Raw genomic sequence first — 15,930 nt, 5'->3', positions numbered from 1 at the left:
TATCTCAATGCAAACTGGAAAAAGGAAGTTTCATAGCTTTCCTTTCCATTTTGTAAGAGTTGCAGAAACTGGACATAAGGAAAACAAAAAAGATAGGAGAAACTTGCAGCCCTACAAGCCAAAGTACTTGCACATATGAAAAAGGAAACCAGAGTGGCACTAGTTCATTATTAGATGCTGAAAGAGTAAAGGAAGGGGAAAAAATCATTCACCAAATACAAAAGAAAAAAAATTTTGACAGTCCAGAAGATGCATGTCATCCTAGGTAATAACATGAAAGCAACACTGAATATGATGAAAGTTTTGCTTAGGTCAAACACTTGAATTTGAAAAAGCATTTAGCAAAATTGTAAGATCTATATTGTGATCACCTGGACCGACCACCATAAAAGTCCATTTCAGCCTTAAATAAACGCATTTCAAGTTTTGAGGTTCCTATGCAAATTTTGAGCACCATTTCATTTTTCAAAGAACAGCTTTTTCCTGTATTTATTTACTAAAACAAAGGAGCTCTCTACATGTGACAAATAAGAAAAAAAAATGTTATTCCTAAGCACTGCAACACTGTTTGCTCCAAAATCCTAACTGCCCAACAGTACTTGAGTGTGTATCTACAAAAATGCGTATGTACATTTTTCCATTCTGAATCTATCAATACTTTATATAAAATTTAACTCTGGCTTAAAAAGTCAGTAATAGTACGTTATTAATTTATAGAGCAGTATAGATCTTTGTGAATCATTAAAATGACCTAGTATCTGTAAACTGTCCAATACTCTTGCTGAAATTGTTATCAAATAATGTGTAAACTAAATATTGCCTGGATTAGCAGGATGAATTTTACTGAATCAGTAAAAATAAAAGCAAACTATTACAATTTTCTTCTTAAATGGGTGTAACATTGTAACAAACAAAAGCACTTGCACTCTAACATCAAAAACTAAATCATGACTTCTGTTAATGAGATTCTACATACAAGTACAGCAGGCATAAAACATATTTAAGTAATACTTTAAATATTGGGTTTGAATTTTTCCAAAACATCTGATTGAATTATAAATTCAGACTTGCTTACCTTTTTAGATTTTGTCTCAAATGTAGAGGGTAGCATATTAGGGAACAACTTAAGAGCTACCGGAAGCAGAAACTCCATAAATGGGACAACAAGAAAAACCAGGAAAGGAACCAAGCGGAAAAGATCGGCACATATTCGAAGGAACTGAAAGAAAAACATATAATCGCATTTATTGATAAGCAAAATTTTAGATGTTAAAAAATACTTGATGTGATTACATACTGCAGTTTAAGCACACGGACACATAAACTACAAAGAAAATTTAAAGTAACAGGAACAAAAAGGATGTGACAAAGTTTTTAGTATCTTTTCCTTAAAGTTGCCATAGACTACCGAGTGCCAGAGTTTCACCAGTTTTCAACACTATAGAAAGTATTTCAAAAGCTCCCTGTGTCTCAATAGGATTATTGAGCAAGTATCTCATTTAAACCTCTTAAAAGCACCTGAAAACAGGAGGCGGTCATTTGTTGTTGTTAAAGCTGCTTAACTTCTTTTATTCATCTTTATTTGTGCTCCACCACTTCTTACATGCATGAGCTCCTATGGACTGAGTAATCAAGAATAAAATGAAAGATCCCTCCCCCTCTGCCTTGTAACAATTGCAATGTACATTTAATTCCAGGGTAATGAGACCAGCTTAGTGTGTTTTTTTTTTTTTTTTAATCACAGTTTTTCTAGAGCAGTAATCCTCTGAAACAGGCAGATGTATTAGTTACTAAATCTTCAACTGCACGAAATAAAGTCTAATTTCTATACACTCACAAATGTATATAATAGATTGTACAGCCTATAATCAAATATTTCAGAGATATTTGGAAGCTTAATAACTTGGTTTATATTAAGGAGTAGAGATTTTGCCCCACTCTACATCATTTTACTAAGCAAATAACAATGTATTAGGAATAGCGTCAGGCTTCTAAATCAGAGATTGAAGGCCAGATGTACACTGCAGTCAGTATTGCCACAGCACTGTCAATCATCATCATGACCTGATAAACACAGTTATGATTGGCAAGAACTAGCTAAATAAATACTATTACCCAAGTAAAAGCATGCTTATACACACACATAACTCATGCCAACCAGGGGAACAGGAGCAGAAGCCAGTATAAATTGAATATCCTCTAGAACTGCTTTGCTAGAATAGGAAACCAGTAAAAGTCACAGAGTTATATCAGCATAAAGCCAACAAAAATTTTAAATGCTGTCTGGAGAAAACACAAAACTCCACAGTTCTAAAGTTAGATTATATATATATGTATATATATATATATATATATATATATATATACACATATATATATAATCTAAAAATATCTCTCTCTATATATATATATATATGTATGTATATATATACAAAATTCAGTTTCACAGAAAGGAAATTTTGGCCCACTGTTTACAGACTCTAAGATATTCTCATTTATCTAACAATAGAAGATAAATGACTATGAGAGAGTTCAAAAAGATGCAAGAACTCTTTGGAAGAGAATTTTAATGGCAATACACAAAAAGAATAGGTACTTCCTACCCCCACCCCAATTCAAAATTTACGTAGAGCATAATACAATGTTCCTATCTCTATCCTATATCTATTTTTATATGGCGTGCAAGAGTACTCATATGAGCTGAAATACCATTCTAAGAAAGCAATTTTATAACCAGACTAAGCTAACCTAGAGTCAATCTAAGGTAACGTATACAAAGTCACGAACGTGCACTAGCAGTTCACACAACGTCAAGGTACACTACTAATCCAGGTAAAATAAACCCATAAATGTATACACAGATGCACAAAAAGGGATTAGTGCCAACCCAAAGGAGAGATGGAGAAYGTGCATTCAGATACTGATCAGGACTGGCCTTTCACACAGCAGCAATGTCCTGGATCAGCTTACATAAACCATGGAACTGCCCCTACACTAACCCACCAAAACCAGCTTTGTACAGGAACCTAATACAACGGTGCACGATAACACACAAATTATTTGGAAGCACAGCATGAAAATTTGTGACTACTCTGTATCTCCTACTACAGCTCATGTACCATAATACCCCACTTTTCCCTTCTCCTCAAAGCAGGGAGTTTGTAGCAAGCATATGAGTGCTGTAAATTCAGCGATATTTGTCATCTCACTTCAATGTCCCAGATTATCCTGCTAGAGAAAGTAGCAGCCAAGCAACTGGTCTTTGTCAGTAAGTATCATATTTTGCAAGTTTTATTTCTTCACAACTTATCTCCTAAGCACAGACCTGTGACCGTTCTGAATCTAAACCACCCAGCAATTGCACAGACAGAATTTGGTAACTGATTTTTGGTTTACAAAAGTAATGGCTCACTTGCCCTAGCCATATTACTCTTGCTTGTAATCTGGTTAGATTACTTGGATATCTTTTCATTATTGCCTCCAAAGAGGAAGGAAAGAGCAGGCAGAAATAACTCATTTGTCAGTTTGTGTAAAGATTTGATTTTTTCCCAGGGACTGTCAGCTCATACAAAGTTCAACACATTTAAAGCAGTATGCATTTCAGATTAATTTTTTTAAAAAAAGTTCAGGAGTAAATCTTACAAAATTGTGTCTAATTGTCATAAAAAGATAAAATTTCTTTGTATCAACCCACATACTACATTTTAAGGCTGAATTGATTAAACAAGAAAAATAAAAAGAGTTTTACTGAAACAGACTTAAAGTTTAAAATAAGCATGTATAAAGGATTTTGTTCAGGTGTGAGTTGGTTTGCTTTTAAATGACTCTGGGTTCTAAGTCTGTTCAAGAGAGAAGACGCACTCTATCTCCATACAAAGAAAACATAGAATTAGATCGAGAAAATGATAGGACAGTAGTTGTTAGAACTGTTTTTTTCCCCAAATTTCTGCACTGGACTGCACATACACACACGTACGCTAATGTAATTACACATACTACTATGCTAAATCAGTATATCCACACAAATTCCTTTTTTATTTAAAATAAGGGAATTGATATTAGAATCATACATCTGCAAACAAAAAATAAAATTCAGGAAGGCCACATGCCAGGCCACTAAGTCACTGAGGGACAGACAGTTCTATTATCACCAGATGTGATAATATGTCTGTGATTATATTAAGAAACAAAAGTATAAAACTAAGAATTTTTTCTACTTTTCTTTTTAGTCTAAAGTTATCTGACAAATATTCTTCTAACCGAAATAGCAATATCTGAATATCAATCACACAATTAGACTGCCACTTTCCTTCTGCTAAATAAATCCCACAGAATTAAAATAAATCCAACCCTTACTAGAAGTGATTTCCCTCTATTTTTCCAGCTAAAGTGAAAAAATTGAGAAGATAATGATGTATACACAGGGAGCAGGATGGCAACTTGAGAACAAATTACAATTGCTGACCACTTACCAACCCAAAACAATTCGCTGCTTTTCTGTGAAGCGAACAACAAATCTATGTCAGCTTTTTAAAAACAATTATGTTTAATTATAAGCAAGGAAACTGTATATCATCATGTGTAATCTACAAACATAACAGCCACATAACTAAAAAAAAAATACTCTATTATTTTAAATCACAGGTTCCTAGATTAGTAATGGGAAATGAGTTAAAAATGGTTTGGAGTCCAACCCAAAACTTTTAATGTCTACACAATGGGGAGAAAGACGCATAGCAATTTTAATTCTAGGAACAAAAAAAGARACAGAATTAATTCAGATTAAATAAAATGGAACAATAATTCAGGATACTAAATTAAATTGTTATTTACTCAGTACCTGTCTACGTTCTCGACGAGACAGAGTGTGCCCATGAAGTATTCGCCAGAGCATCCTTGCAGCTATTTTTGTGTCAATCCACAATAATCGAAAGCCATGATAATAATGCTTCAGCTCATCCACAATCCTCTGTCCAAGAGATTTTTTAACAACTTCTACTTCTGTTGGGCTATATACAGGACCACCTTCTTCCAACTTCTTGTTTTTGTCCTTCAAGGACTTCAGTGATTTTTCAACCATGGAGTCATCTTGAAGGGGATGAGAAGAATGCCACCATCTAACAGGAAGATACTGGGGACCTAAAACACCCACTGTCGCAAGTGGCGTCCATGAGCCAGAGGAGCTCATAACAGAAAAGTACATTCGTTCAGACCCTTTAGTCCAACAACAGTAGTAATCTTTTTTGGAGTATGCATAAACAGGAGGCATACTAGTGCAATACTTAAAGTGTACAGTCCTTTAAAAGAAAGAAAAAAAAAGTGTTCAAAAATTAGCGATAGATGCTACATCACTTGAGAAACATCTAGCACATATTTAAGAAAAAGAACTATGAAGCTCAAGACCAAGAATTCTATTCCTGAAAAGATCGATCAGTTTTATTTCACAACAAAAATAACCCATTGGGTATTTTCCCTTAAACCGCCAGTAAAAGGTAGTTTATTCTACTTGAATTAAACAAAGAATAGCAACCAAAAGTGTTTTCCACTTAAAAAATAAAAATGAATCTGTAAATCATAAGTAATAAATCCTTTTCTATTAATTGTCTTATTATATAAGACAACTAAAGAAAGCACAAGTTATAAACTTGGGACAGGTGCTAGGTAAGGGGGAAGAGAATTAGCATTAGAGAAATCTCCTTTCATTATAGCTCCTCCTTTATTATCCATCATGATATTGAACTGACATATATAGGACCAACACACTTCCACATTATTCTGCCCTTTTTCTTTTAATTAAACATAAGCTGAAGTTAGAATGAAAGTATTATTCAAAAAAAAAAAACAAACCCTGAACAGTAATCATACAGACATTAGAACCACTTATTATATGCAAGAAAGTTTCTAACTCAGTTTTTCAAAAGGTTATGGCAAACTTAAATAGTAAACATAGTATTAAATGATTTCCATGATGTGGCCATTAAAAAGCCAGTACAGGACAGAAACAACTAGGATTTTTGTTCACTAAGCCCTGGTACTAGACAAATAAACTCAACATTTTAAATCAGAAAGTGTATTTCTCTTCAGTGAGTAAGAAATAGGTAGAAGTAGTTCTATAGTTCTGAAGAATACTAGAAAAAAAAACAGAAAACCTTATTGCACACTTGTATTACCCTCACTCACTCAACTTTCACCTCAAAATACTTCATAAACATAATTTTTCCCTTTTATCCTGTTTACCTTTAGTTTTATTCAAAAAACAATCATAGGGTTTTATCCATTTAATGTCATTCAAACAGAGCTTCTTACAAACAAAAATATTGACAAAACGTATTTCTTTAAAAAGTAAGTTTCATCATAAGCTAGAACATAATGAATAATTAAGTATCTGTCCATCAGATGTCATCATAGTCAGATTACTACTTAAATATACCTAACTACAAAACCATTTTCCTAATTAGCTAGAAGTTCTATCAAACTACATGCTTGAACCAATATTACAATTTAAGAAAATAAAATACACACTCAAAACCAGATTAAAACACCTGTATAGATCATTCCACTCTGCCTCTATATAAAGGAACTTTCCAACAGCACAGCTCCAAATTTACAAACTAAGTTCCTCTGATAAATTTCTGGAAATAGGAAAGCAGCTCTGCAGCACAAGTTCAGAATCTTCAATAAATTATATTTGCAAGAAATGCCTCTCTTTGAACACACCGAAACTTTCACTAACAGGATGTAGTACATAAAATTCCTGTCTCTTTAGGAGTTATGAAGGCAGGTTCTTCTTCCCCAGTCTCTTCAAAATTATACAAAGTTGAACCTTAATATGGCTTATCTGCGGATAGGATAAAGAACAGGCAACATTCGGACTTTGCCAAGTACTTTCTCAAGGCAAAAGTACATTTTTATTGTAGCATCCAAGGAAGAGTCAAGCAGGCACAGAGAGATGCCCATGCAATAAAACCATCCCACATCAAAGGAATGTTCAAATATTGTGTGCCAGGGTGAGTATCTCATAAGTAATTACAGATTAGCTACTCATTTAAATTACACTATCTTTTTCACTAGTTGCTTTCAGGCACAAAAATGTTAAGCACTGCATCTTCTCCTGACTTCTTGCTTTAAAATAACTTGCCAAAAAAAGTTTAAGAGTATAGCAATAGAGGAGGCAGAGCAGCAGTGATTCTTATAAGCAGAGAGATAGAAAGGTTAGTTCAAAAACAGGRAAAAAAGCGGGGTGGGGGAACATGTTGCTGTCCACAGTATCCTTAGAGCTCCTTGCTTTTGGATGCAGGTTAGATGGTGACACTAGTTTGTTAGTTAAAGCAGTAACATTACATTAACAGCAACTTTTGGCTAAAGAACTTCTTGTAACAATAACGAAGATTTCTGTCCCAATATTTTCTTGTATTACATACATTTAAAACGCTGACTTTCTATTTTTCCAAGAGAGAAGCCCAATATAATAATCTGCTTAAAAAAAAAAAGGTAAACCATGATTTGAAAATACATAAGAACTAGCTCAACTATACATATACAAAGTCGTATAGAACTAACATGACTAAAAAAAAATAAATGAATTACTGTTATGTTCTTTATCAAACAGAAGCTTAGAAGATCTGAGAACTGTTTCCTGAGGGGGCAGACTGTAAATATTTTAATACTCCAAGGAAGGGTGTTAGGAAATTTGTATCCACACATATGCCTTTTGAGCCCAGAGTAAGAACCTAGGCAGATGAGGACAGTAAAACTCAGAATTCCTTCGCTCTGTCAGTAACATAAGCTGAAGCTAACACTTTCATGTTTTGTCTAGAAGACCAAAAATGACATTCTATTACAGTACAATAAAGGACTGTGTGGTACTCTTTCGAATTTAGAAAAAGGTTCATGTTTACTTACATTTTGTTTGCCAGTCTCAGGGATGTACAGCTAAGACAAGCCCGATCTCCCAGGTTCACTAGGGGAAAAAAAAATATATATATATATATATATATATATATATATATATATATTAATATTAGCATTCACACTGAAACACAGGCAAATAATATCCTTTTAGGGAATTACATACAAAAACTGATTTTAAAGGGCTAATATTTTCTTAGAAATATCTGTTACTAAAAACCACAAAAAAGAAGCTGCTTAATAGCAAATGGAATTCCTGAAGATGTGTTGTTTTATGTGTGCACACCCAGACAATTGCACATGTTAACCATCCAACACTGGAATATTTTTTTTGCTTTGGTAATAACCATGTATCAACTACTCAAGCCCAGATACCTCATCCTATTCCAATACAAGTCAAAGCAATGCAATGTTCTCATTTCTACCAACCTGTAATCCTCTGCCTCACAGGACAGAAAGGAGGAGAAGGGTGGGAAGCAATTTGGTAACACAGTCAACATCTCCAAAAATATCGTATACTACCAAATGCACAATCACACTTTGTGAATGTGCAAGGGACTGCTTGTACTTGGTTCAATTGCCTGAAGATCAGTTGCTGAGTCTCTCAGAAAAGTGACTATCTCAGGCAAAACTGCACTGAAAGCAATATAATTTCTGAATGGCTCCATGGCAGCATGGTATTAGATGATCCAAATGCAGCACCAACCAAGTGTCTAGGATGGAGATGTTCTTTAGGAGGACAACAGATAATGTTTGAATAGAAATCTGAATATACATCAGTAGAGAGGTGGAACTGCAATGACATTCTAAAGCATTGCTGTCTACTTGGATTATCACCAAGTAAAAATAGCCATACCTCTGGATCTCTCTGCAAAGGAAACAAATTGTCTTAAAGAGCAAGGGACTGATTCAACAAATAAAAACACTTGGCTTTCTCAGCAAGCAGGATGCACCACCAAATGAATTCTAACCAAAACAGTAACTCAAACTCAGTTATAATAATATCCAGGATCAGGACTAGAGTCCACAAAGAGGACTTAGACTTATATGTGCACCTTTGTCCAGGCACAGACCCAAGCAGCATCCATTCATGCAATAAACTTATTTAATTTATCAGCAAATGGTAAAGTCTAGCTTGGAATCCCGTGCCTCAGAAGAGGGCCAAGTTTGAAAGAAATACAAGTTTAAGAAATACAGCACCACCAAAGCACCATAATACATATATAAAATGCTACCTAATCACTGCACCAATCCACATCTGTTGTAAATCATCCCCAAATTCACTAGAAAGAATCCTAAACTCCCTAAAGAAATTCAAAAGATCTTGTATTGACCTAGTTGCTAAGACTCAATAGCTGGCCAGTACCAACTGCAAAAAGAAAAGACTCTTGCATAGAACTGAGGAAGACCTCATGAGCAAAACTCCAAAATGCCTATGCTCTTCTTTGCCGGTCTTTCTAGAATTTGCTGCAACTGTAACAAAAATGGCAGGCTGGAACAGGCATACTGTCAGTTGTTTCCCTCATGTGGAACCTACTATGTCTGGTCAGTCCTAAGAGACAGCAAGGTACAAGGTACTCATTATTCTTCTCCATTATCAAAGCCAGGGTATAAGCTATGACAAAATCTGAAGCAGCTATTTCTGAGAAAATGCATTACCAAAACTGTTTGGCAAAAACCTTGCCCAGCAAAATAGCCTGTTAAAGAGACCCCTCATAAATCACAAGGGGCAACCAGAAGGTATTGTGGAGGGGAGAGGAAAAAAAGAAATTGAATTATCAAAGAAACATGTCAATAATGAAGGGATGCCTCATGCTAAGTGGACTCTGGCATTATTACAGCAACTCTATGACATTAACAAGTCAAAGGAAAAGGATTTCTCCACCTCAAGTTACACCAAACTTTAACGGGTATTCACTGTCCCTGCAAGTAAGAGCTGCGGGGAAAAAATACATAGAGATATACAGTCTTCCTTCTAGTTCTCAAAGCAAGCCTTGAGACTCTGTGAAGGCATTCTCTAATATTCACAGAAAGATCAGTGCCTGAATTTGACTTGAGAGTCAAGCCATCTCAAAAGGATGTCTCTTACTCTAAGGAGAGCTGGGTAAAGCAGAGCAGTACTCAAAGCTGTGAGTCCCAGCACTGTGATCTCTTTCTCTACCTCAGCACCAGAAGGCATACAAAGCCTACCTTGTATGAAAGATTCCAGCACCAAGAATTCAAGTCCTACCAGTAGAGGACTAAGACATACATTACCTGCTACAGACAGGTGCTCGTAGAAAAAGATGGAAAATCAAGAAGAGGTAAAAGCTAGCTTGGGCTTCCTTAGATAAAATCCCATAGCAGCAAGAGACTTTCTCTTCACTCATCTCCGTTTTACAAGCAGGAGTCATTAACACCGAAAAAGGGGCCAAAGCACAGAGCTCCATGGTTACCATAAGGAAGAAAACATGCCGACTCGAACATTTCCTGTCATACTGCCACTTCGGGTGTGAATGGGAACACAGAAATACACATTTTGTTGAAAGATTCTACAGAATAACTGTTAATTTCACCTTTGTTAATTCCAAAGACAGGCACTCTACGTGTTGCAGGGTCTATGCTACATCCATGTACATAAGAGCAAGCTAGCCTGTACTTCCTTAAGAAAAAGGAGGAGGAAAGTTCAGAGTCCTTGCTTCTAAGACAAGACGACATCCAAGTGTGCCTGAACAAGATGAATGCACCTCACCATACTCGACACTGTCCATTTAAGAAACTTACATTAGAATTACTTGTTTTGGAAGTAAGAAAGGCAATAGTGCCAGGAAAGCTTTATGTAAACATATGCCTCATGGAAAAGAAGTCATGAGAGTCTTTATTTTTAAACATAAAGCATTGAAACCAAAATTTTAAACATAAAATAGCTGTGTACTGTTACTATTATTAAAGTTCTTAAAAATAAAGGGCTAACATGACAAGTCCCTCCAGAAGTATAAGCTTGCAGTACTTAATAGCTTGATCTTTACTGGAAGAACATTTAGGATTCTTAGAAGCACTTAGCGTTAACTTAATCTTAGACTACTTACACATAAAGCAAAGAAGATGAGCTAAGAAAAGTAAAAGCATTATTTAATGATACAAATTCTTGTATAATGGCTTAACAACAGATGCATGTTGTAACTAAAAGCACTGACTATACCATAAGCATAGTATGTTACAGCACACAAGTGATCTGATTTTTATCACAGCAAATGAGAATTTTCATTTAGGGTTAAGATTTACAAAATGCAAAAAATGCAGCAATTTCTATTGTTTCTTCTTATACCATGCCACAAGAACAGTCAAAGTTTTTGTTTAAGGTACAGGAATGTGTTTCTTTACTATTCTAATAAGCTTGATGGCTAAAATATGCCAACTTTTTGTTCGAGTCCTGTACAAGTTCAGCCTAAATAAATGTCTTCAGAAGAGTGGCAAGAAAAACATCAACTAGAGGAAGCCACTATAATTCAGTGACTACCTGTAACCGAGAAGTTAGCAAAACGAACAGGCACCCATACGGTCGATAGGTTGTGACTGATACCCGAGAGAAGCCAAATCTGAGTGTCGGTGACAAACTGCTGGCAAAAAATCACCCTGTTCGGCCTTCCCTCATCCCACGGCTAAAGCCCGCACGGTTCGAGACCGCAGGCGTAAAAAGCAACCGCGGGCCTCACCCACCTCCGGAGCTGTCAGCTGCTTCGTGTCGCTAAATGCTACAGCCCAGAGATACCTAAACGGCCGAATTATCTCTACTGGGGATGGAAAAGCTACGGCGCGCTGGGTTTCCCTTTTGCTTTCAAAGCCCACGCCACCCGCCAAAAGCCAGTTTTCTTCGTAAAATGGACGGGGTAAGCAAAGAGCCTCCCGCTCTCTCCTAAGGGACACGGAGGAGAGCGGAGCGGCCAGCACACCCTGGCCTTCGCACCGAGGGCGAGGCGAGGCGAAGCCGCTTGCTGCGGGCCTCCTCCCGCCCGCCCGCCCGCGGCTCGGCTCGGCTCGGCTCGCCGCCCAGGACGGCCCCGAAGCGCCGGCCGCCGCCGCCCTTCCCCTCCCCCCTCACCGGCAGCGCCCTCCCGCCCACAGCGGGAGCCTCACCCGGCTGGGGCGCGCGGCGCAGCGGGCGCGGCAGGCGGCACACGCGCCGGCCGCAGGTCTGCAGCAGCATCGACACCATCTTGGCGGCGGGCTAGCGGCAGCGGCGGCGGCAGCGGGCTCCCGGCTGCGTCATGTCCCGTCGCCCAGGCCCCACGCTGCGATCCCCACACACCCAGAAGCGCCGAGCCGCGGCCGCCGGCCACATTTGCATAGCACCACCTCCCCGGAGCTGGGCACGCCGGGAATTGTAGTCCTCGGGGAGCGGGCACGGTAAGCTGCCGCAGCCCGACGCGCGGAGCACGCCGGGAATTGTAGTCCGAGGTGGGATCAGTCGGCGAGCTGGGGGCGGGGAGGGCGCGGTGCATGCTGGGAGGTGTAGTCTTCCCTGGGGCGCGGCGGCCGTTTAACCGTTTCGCCTCTTTGGCAGCCCTGCTATGCGCGGGGAGGGGGGCGGCGGGGGCGGCGCGGGCAGAAACCTGCCGACAAAGCCTGGATTAGAGCAGCCTTTCCCGAGCTCTGTGGGCTCCAAAGGGCCCTGTGAGCCGCCATGCAGGCAAAGCAGGCGTGTTTACCTGAGGGCAGAGCACCAGAGGCCCCAGGCTCGCAGTCTGATAATCCCTAGCTGTGCTGAAGGCAGCGAAGTTGCTAGCAAAGGCAAGGTCAAGGAGACCGTCTGCCCCAACAAATRTAGTTTGCAAAGTGGACTGTGCTATCACCCTTCATAAAACTGCTCTAAGAAATCAAGGCCAATACAGCCAAGTACCTCAAACGTTAATTACCATAACAATAACAAGACCTATGTATAATGGTGTTCTGTGAGTAGCAGCTGCTTACAGGCAGATCTGGGGCTAAAATCTGACATGTATGCCAGCGTTAAGAACTGCTTAGCAGCCCCTAAGAGCATGGTCTGTTTTCTGCATACGTACGTACTGCCTGCTTTTTTTTTGCAGGATGCAATGGAAAAAACACCTTTGTCATGGAGCTTTGCAGATAGACACTTTAGATGTAAAATTGTGCATAGATTACTCAGTCASCAGCATATCCTTTGGTAGTACTAGTTTGCCTACCAGTAGCATGTTATTCTTCAAGTATCAGTCTGCTCCTGCCCCAGCATTATGATCTTTTATCAAATATTGAACTGCTCAGTTAATACAGGATTAAACACTATGATTTATTTTGCTTAGCTTTTAATCATATAGAGAGACACAGAGTAACCAGGGTCAAACCGCAAAAAAACATAGTTTAATCTGAGAACAATGATTTTTTTTTTTTTTTTTTTTGAGGGGGGAATATGTATATGAGATTTGGGTGACAAGGAATGCCTGCCTTGCTCTAAAACATAGGGGAAAAGCTGTCGCAAATACTTTTCAACAAGATGGCTGACTCCCACTTTCAACAAGATGGCTGCCTCAAGAACAGTGCTAAAACCATGATTAAAGATACTGTGGTTTTAGGTGGCTTAAATTTCAAGGTTATTTTTAATGCCAGGCATTTAATCACCTATACAGCTGCCTAAGTCCCAAAGAAAATAGGTGCTGGTTTTCTTTGTCTGTAAATGGTAGCAGAATATTCAGGTTTGATCCAAAGCATGAATGACTGAAACAGCATCTTATATAGCAGGGAAAAGCACACTTGTTTCTTAAATCATTCTTTCAGGCTTGAGACTTAACAAATGCAGGAAATTAATTAATCTTTTGAAGTTCTTTTTGTGTATTTAAAGAAAATCCTCAGGTTTCTCCTAAGTATGAAAAAACTAGGATAAATTTATACTACTTTTATTTTTCATTCAAAAGAATGTGTGGAGATGGGGTATTCAATTGAGCAAATTCTCAAAAAAATCCAGATACTACATTTTTCACTTATATCTTTAGATAATCATATCTAAAAGGACAAAAGGAATACTGCTTTTTAAATTTAGTACTTATAACAATATAATGGGTGTTATTATTTATGTACTTATTAGAGCTTGTTCTAAATGTTACGCTCCCAGATGCATTGCAAAATTTTTACACAGCTGTTTGCTGTACAGTGCTTAAATACGGCATACAGTAATATATTTTAATGGTTAAAACTATCTAAAATATGTAGTTTAACAGTGATGCTTTATGTTAATACGACAATCTTAAACCAAAAAACAGTATCTTCCCAATCTGCACATTTTTCTTAGTCATGGGTTTGTATCCTTCCCTTGTTATTCTTTTTTCTTTATGGCTGGCTGACAACTAAAGCAAATGAAATGGGGCAACTAATGGCCGATCTTTTAACAAAGCTGCTTAATTATGTAGAAACATTATATGAAGTCTATACAACACGAATAATGTGCTCTGAAGTCATTAAACTAGTGACGAGATATCAGACAACAAAGAGATGATTACAGAAGACTCAGTACATTTAAGCACGCAAGTAACCAGAATTTGAACAGTTTCATTAATTTCAGCAGTATTCAGTGTGCCAGATAATGTACATACATGAGCCTTTGCAGAACTGAATCTGTTACGTTTTTGTACACCCTTTTGTTCCAGGTTTGTTTATTTCTGGAAGTTACAGTTTTCCACTGTAAAAGGAAATATGCATTCTGTGAAAGCAGATGCACAGTTTCAAAACACTAATTGATTTTGTACACTTACCAAGTATTGCAGAATAATGCTTATTTTTTWAAAAAAAATAATAATGATTTTAAAGTACTTGTATGAATTACTGCCGCATGAAAAAGCCTAGTGACTGTAGGTTATACATAAGCCTTCCATGCAGGTCAGTTTTTGCTTTAAAGAAAAACATCTTCCAGTCTGCTCAGACCAACAGTCTGAGTTCACACAGAAAACATTCATTGCAGGAATAAAAAGTGATACACGTTTCCTAAATTTTTAAAAAGTCTTAGGTTGTTAYAGCCATATTAGACCTGATTTTAAAGCAACCATCTTGTTTGAAAAGTTGTCAGCCATCTTGTCGAAAATGATGTGTTCTGTAGCAAGAATAGGCTGGGAGTCTAAAAGGAAGAAATATAAGCCCTTCCCTCCAGCCAAATTTAGTACATATCTGAGAATGATGAAAATTAATGCACTCTTTAAACAAAATCAAGACTATTATTTTATATTAAACATCYTTTTTTTCTCCTGAATGTTAAATAGAAATACAAGCAAACTGAGAACTGTCTAAACAATTACAAAACAAACAAGCCCCAAACAACAGGAAATTATGATGCCTGTAATAATCTGTTGGAATATCAAAACATGTATTTCACTGGTACATGAACAAAGCCAAGTGATATGAAAAAAGAAAAAATGTTTTATTTTTCTAAGAGGGTTATGTGCATAAAATCTATAAAAATATGCCTGTACCTGTATAGTGCTTGCATAGAAATGAAAAAGGAGCGGGTGAACATAAAACTCTCTTTGAGGAAGTTAGAGATCTGTCTAGAGTTGGGGGACAAATATCAGTATGGACAAGGTGCAAAACTGTAAGTAAGATAGCTACATATGCACTAGGGTCTTTCAGAAAACCTCCATCTCCTATTGCAACAGACTTCCAGTATTAAATAATTCTAAAAAACGTTTAGCTGCCACTGTGCCTTACTCCTTCCCACTTCACAACAACCAGGCAAATGCATATGGGGATGACAAGGAATCTGCATGGCTAAAAGTGGATTCCCTTGTGGCCTGCCAAATCCTGTGCAGTTAGAGGGGGCATCCCTCCATTCCGACCATGGTTGTTGCCCTTCCTCGAGCACTTCCTAGGTCATTTTCCTGTTGCTCTTTTTGAGGATGGATAACAGGATCCACACTCCTGACTTCAGATACATAGCTAATTGCCCTTAAACTTGTGAAGATGGTTAGGTAGCAATACCAAACTTGTGACACTAGGGCCAGAGCCGCCACATTCAGTATGCAAACAAGGCCTCGGTACCCC

The 15,930-nt window shown here is 37.8% G+C and overlaps 1 protein-coding gene across 4 annotated transcripts in view; it reads right to left on the bottom strand.

Annotated features, from left to right (window-relative positions):
• The window catches only part of LETM1 (leucine zipper and EF-hand containing transmembrane protein 1), a 35,599-nt gene extending 23,388 nt beyond the window's left edge, over window positions 1-12,211 (bottom strand). For all 4 annotated transcript variants that reach the window (XR_014896436.1, XM_085309665.1, XM_085309666.1 and 1 more), the window contains exons 1-4: window positions 12,025-12,211; window positions 7,903-7,960; window positions 4,841-5,297; window positions 1,076-1,219 (exon numbers count right to left, since the gene is read on the bottom strand). Coding sequence is in view for 3 of the 4 variants with exons in the window: in XM_085309665.1 (XP_085165791.1) it covers window positions 1,076-1,219; window positions 4,841-5,297; window positions 7,903-7,960; window positions 12,025-12,103 (738 nt within the window). In the remaining variant the exon portion in view is untranslated. The remainder of the gene's footprint in view (window positions 1-1,075; window positions 1,220-4,840; window positions 5,298-7,902; window positions 7,961-12,024) is intronic.
• Window positions 12,212-15,930: the final 3,719 nt, after the last annotated feature.

This window comes from Rhea americana, unplaced genomic scaffold (assembly GCF_003343005.1).
Source record: "Rhea americana isolate MKP2758 unplaced genomic scaffold, rheAme1 scaffold_30, whole genome shotgun sequence".
Classification (NCBI taxonomy): Eukaryota; Metazoa; Chordata; class Aves; order Rheiformes; family Rheidae; genus Rhea; species Rhea americana.
The sequence above is the reverse complement of the archived record's forward strand: the minus strand, read 5'-3'. Positions and strand labels throughout refer to the sequence as shown.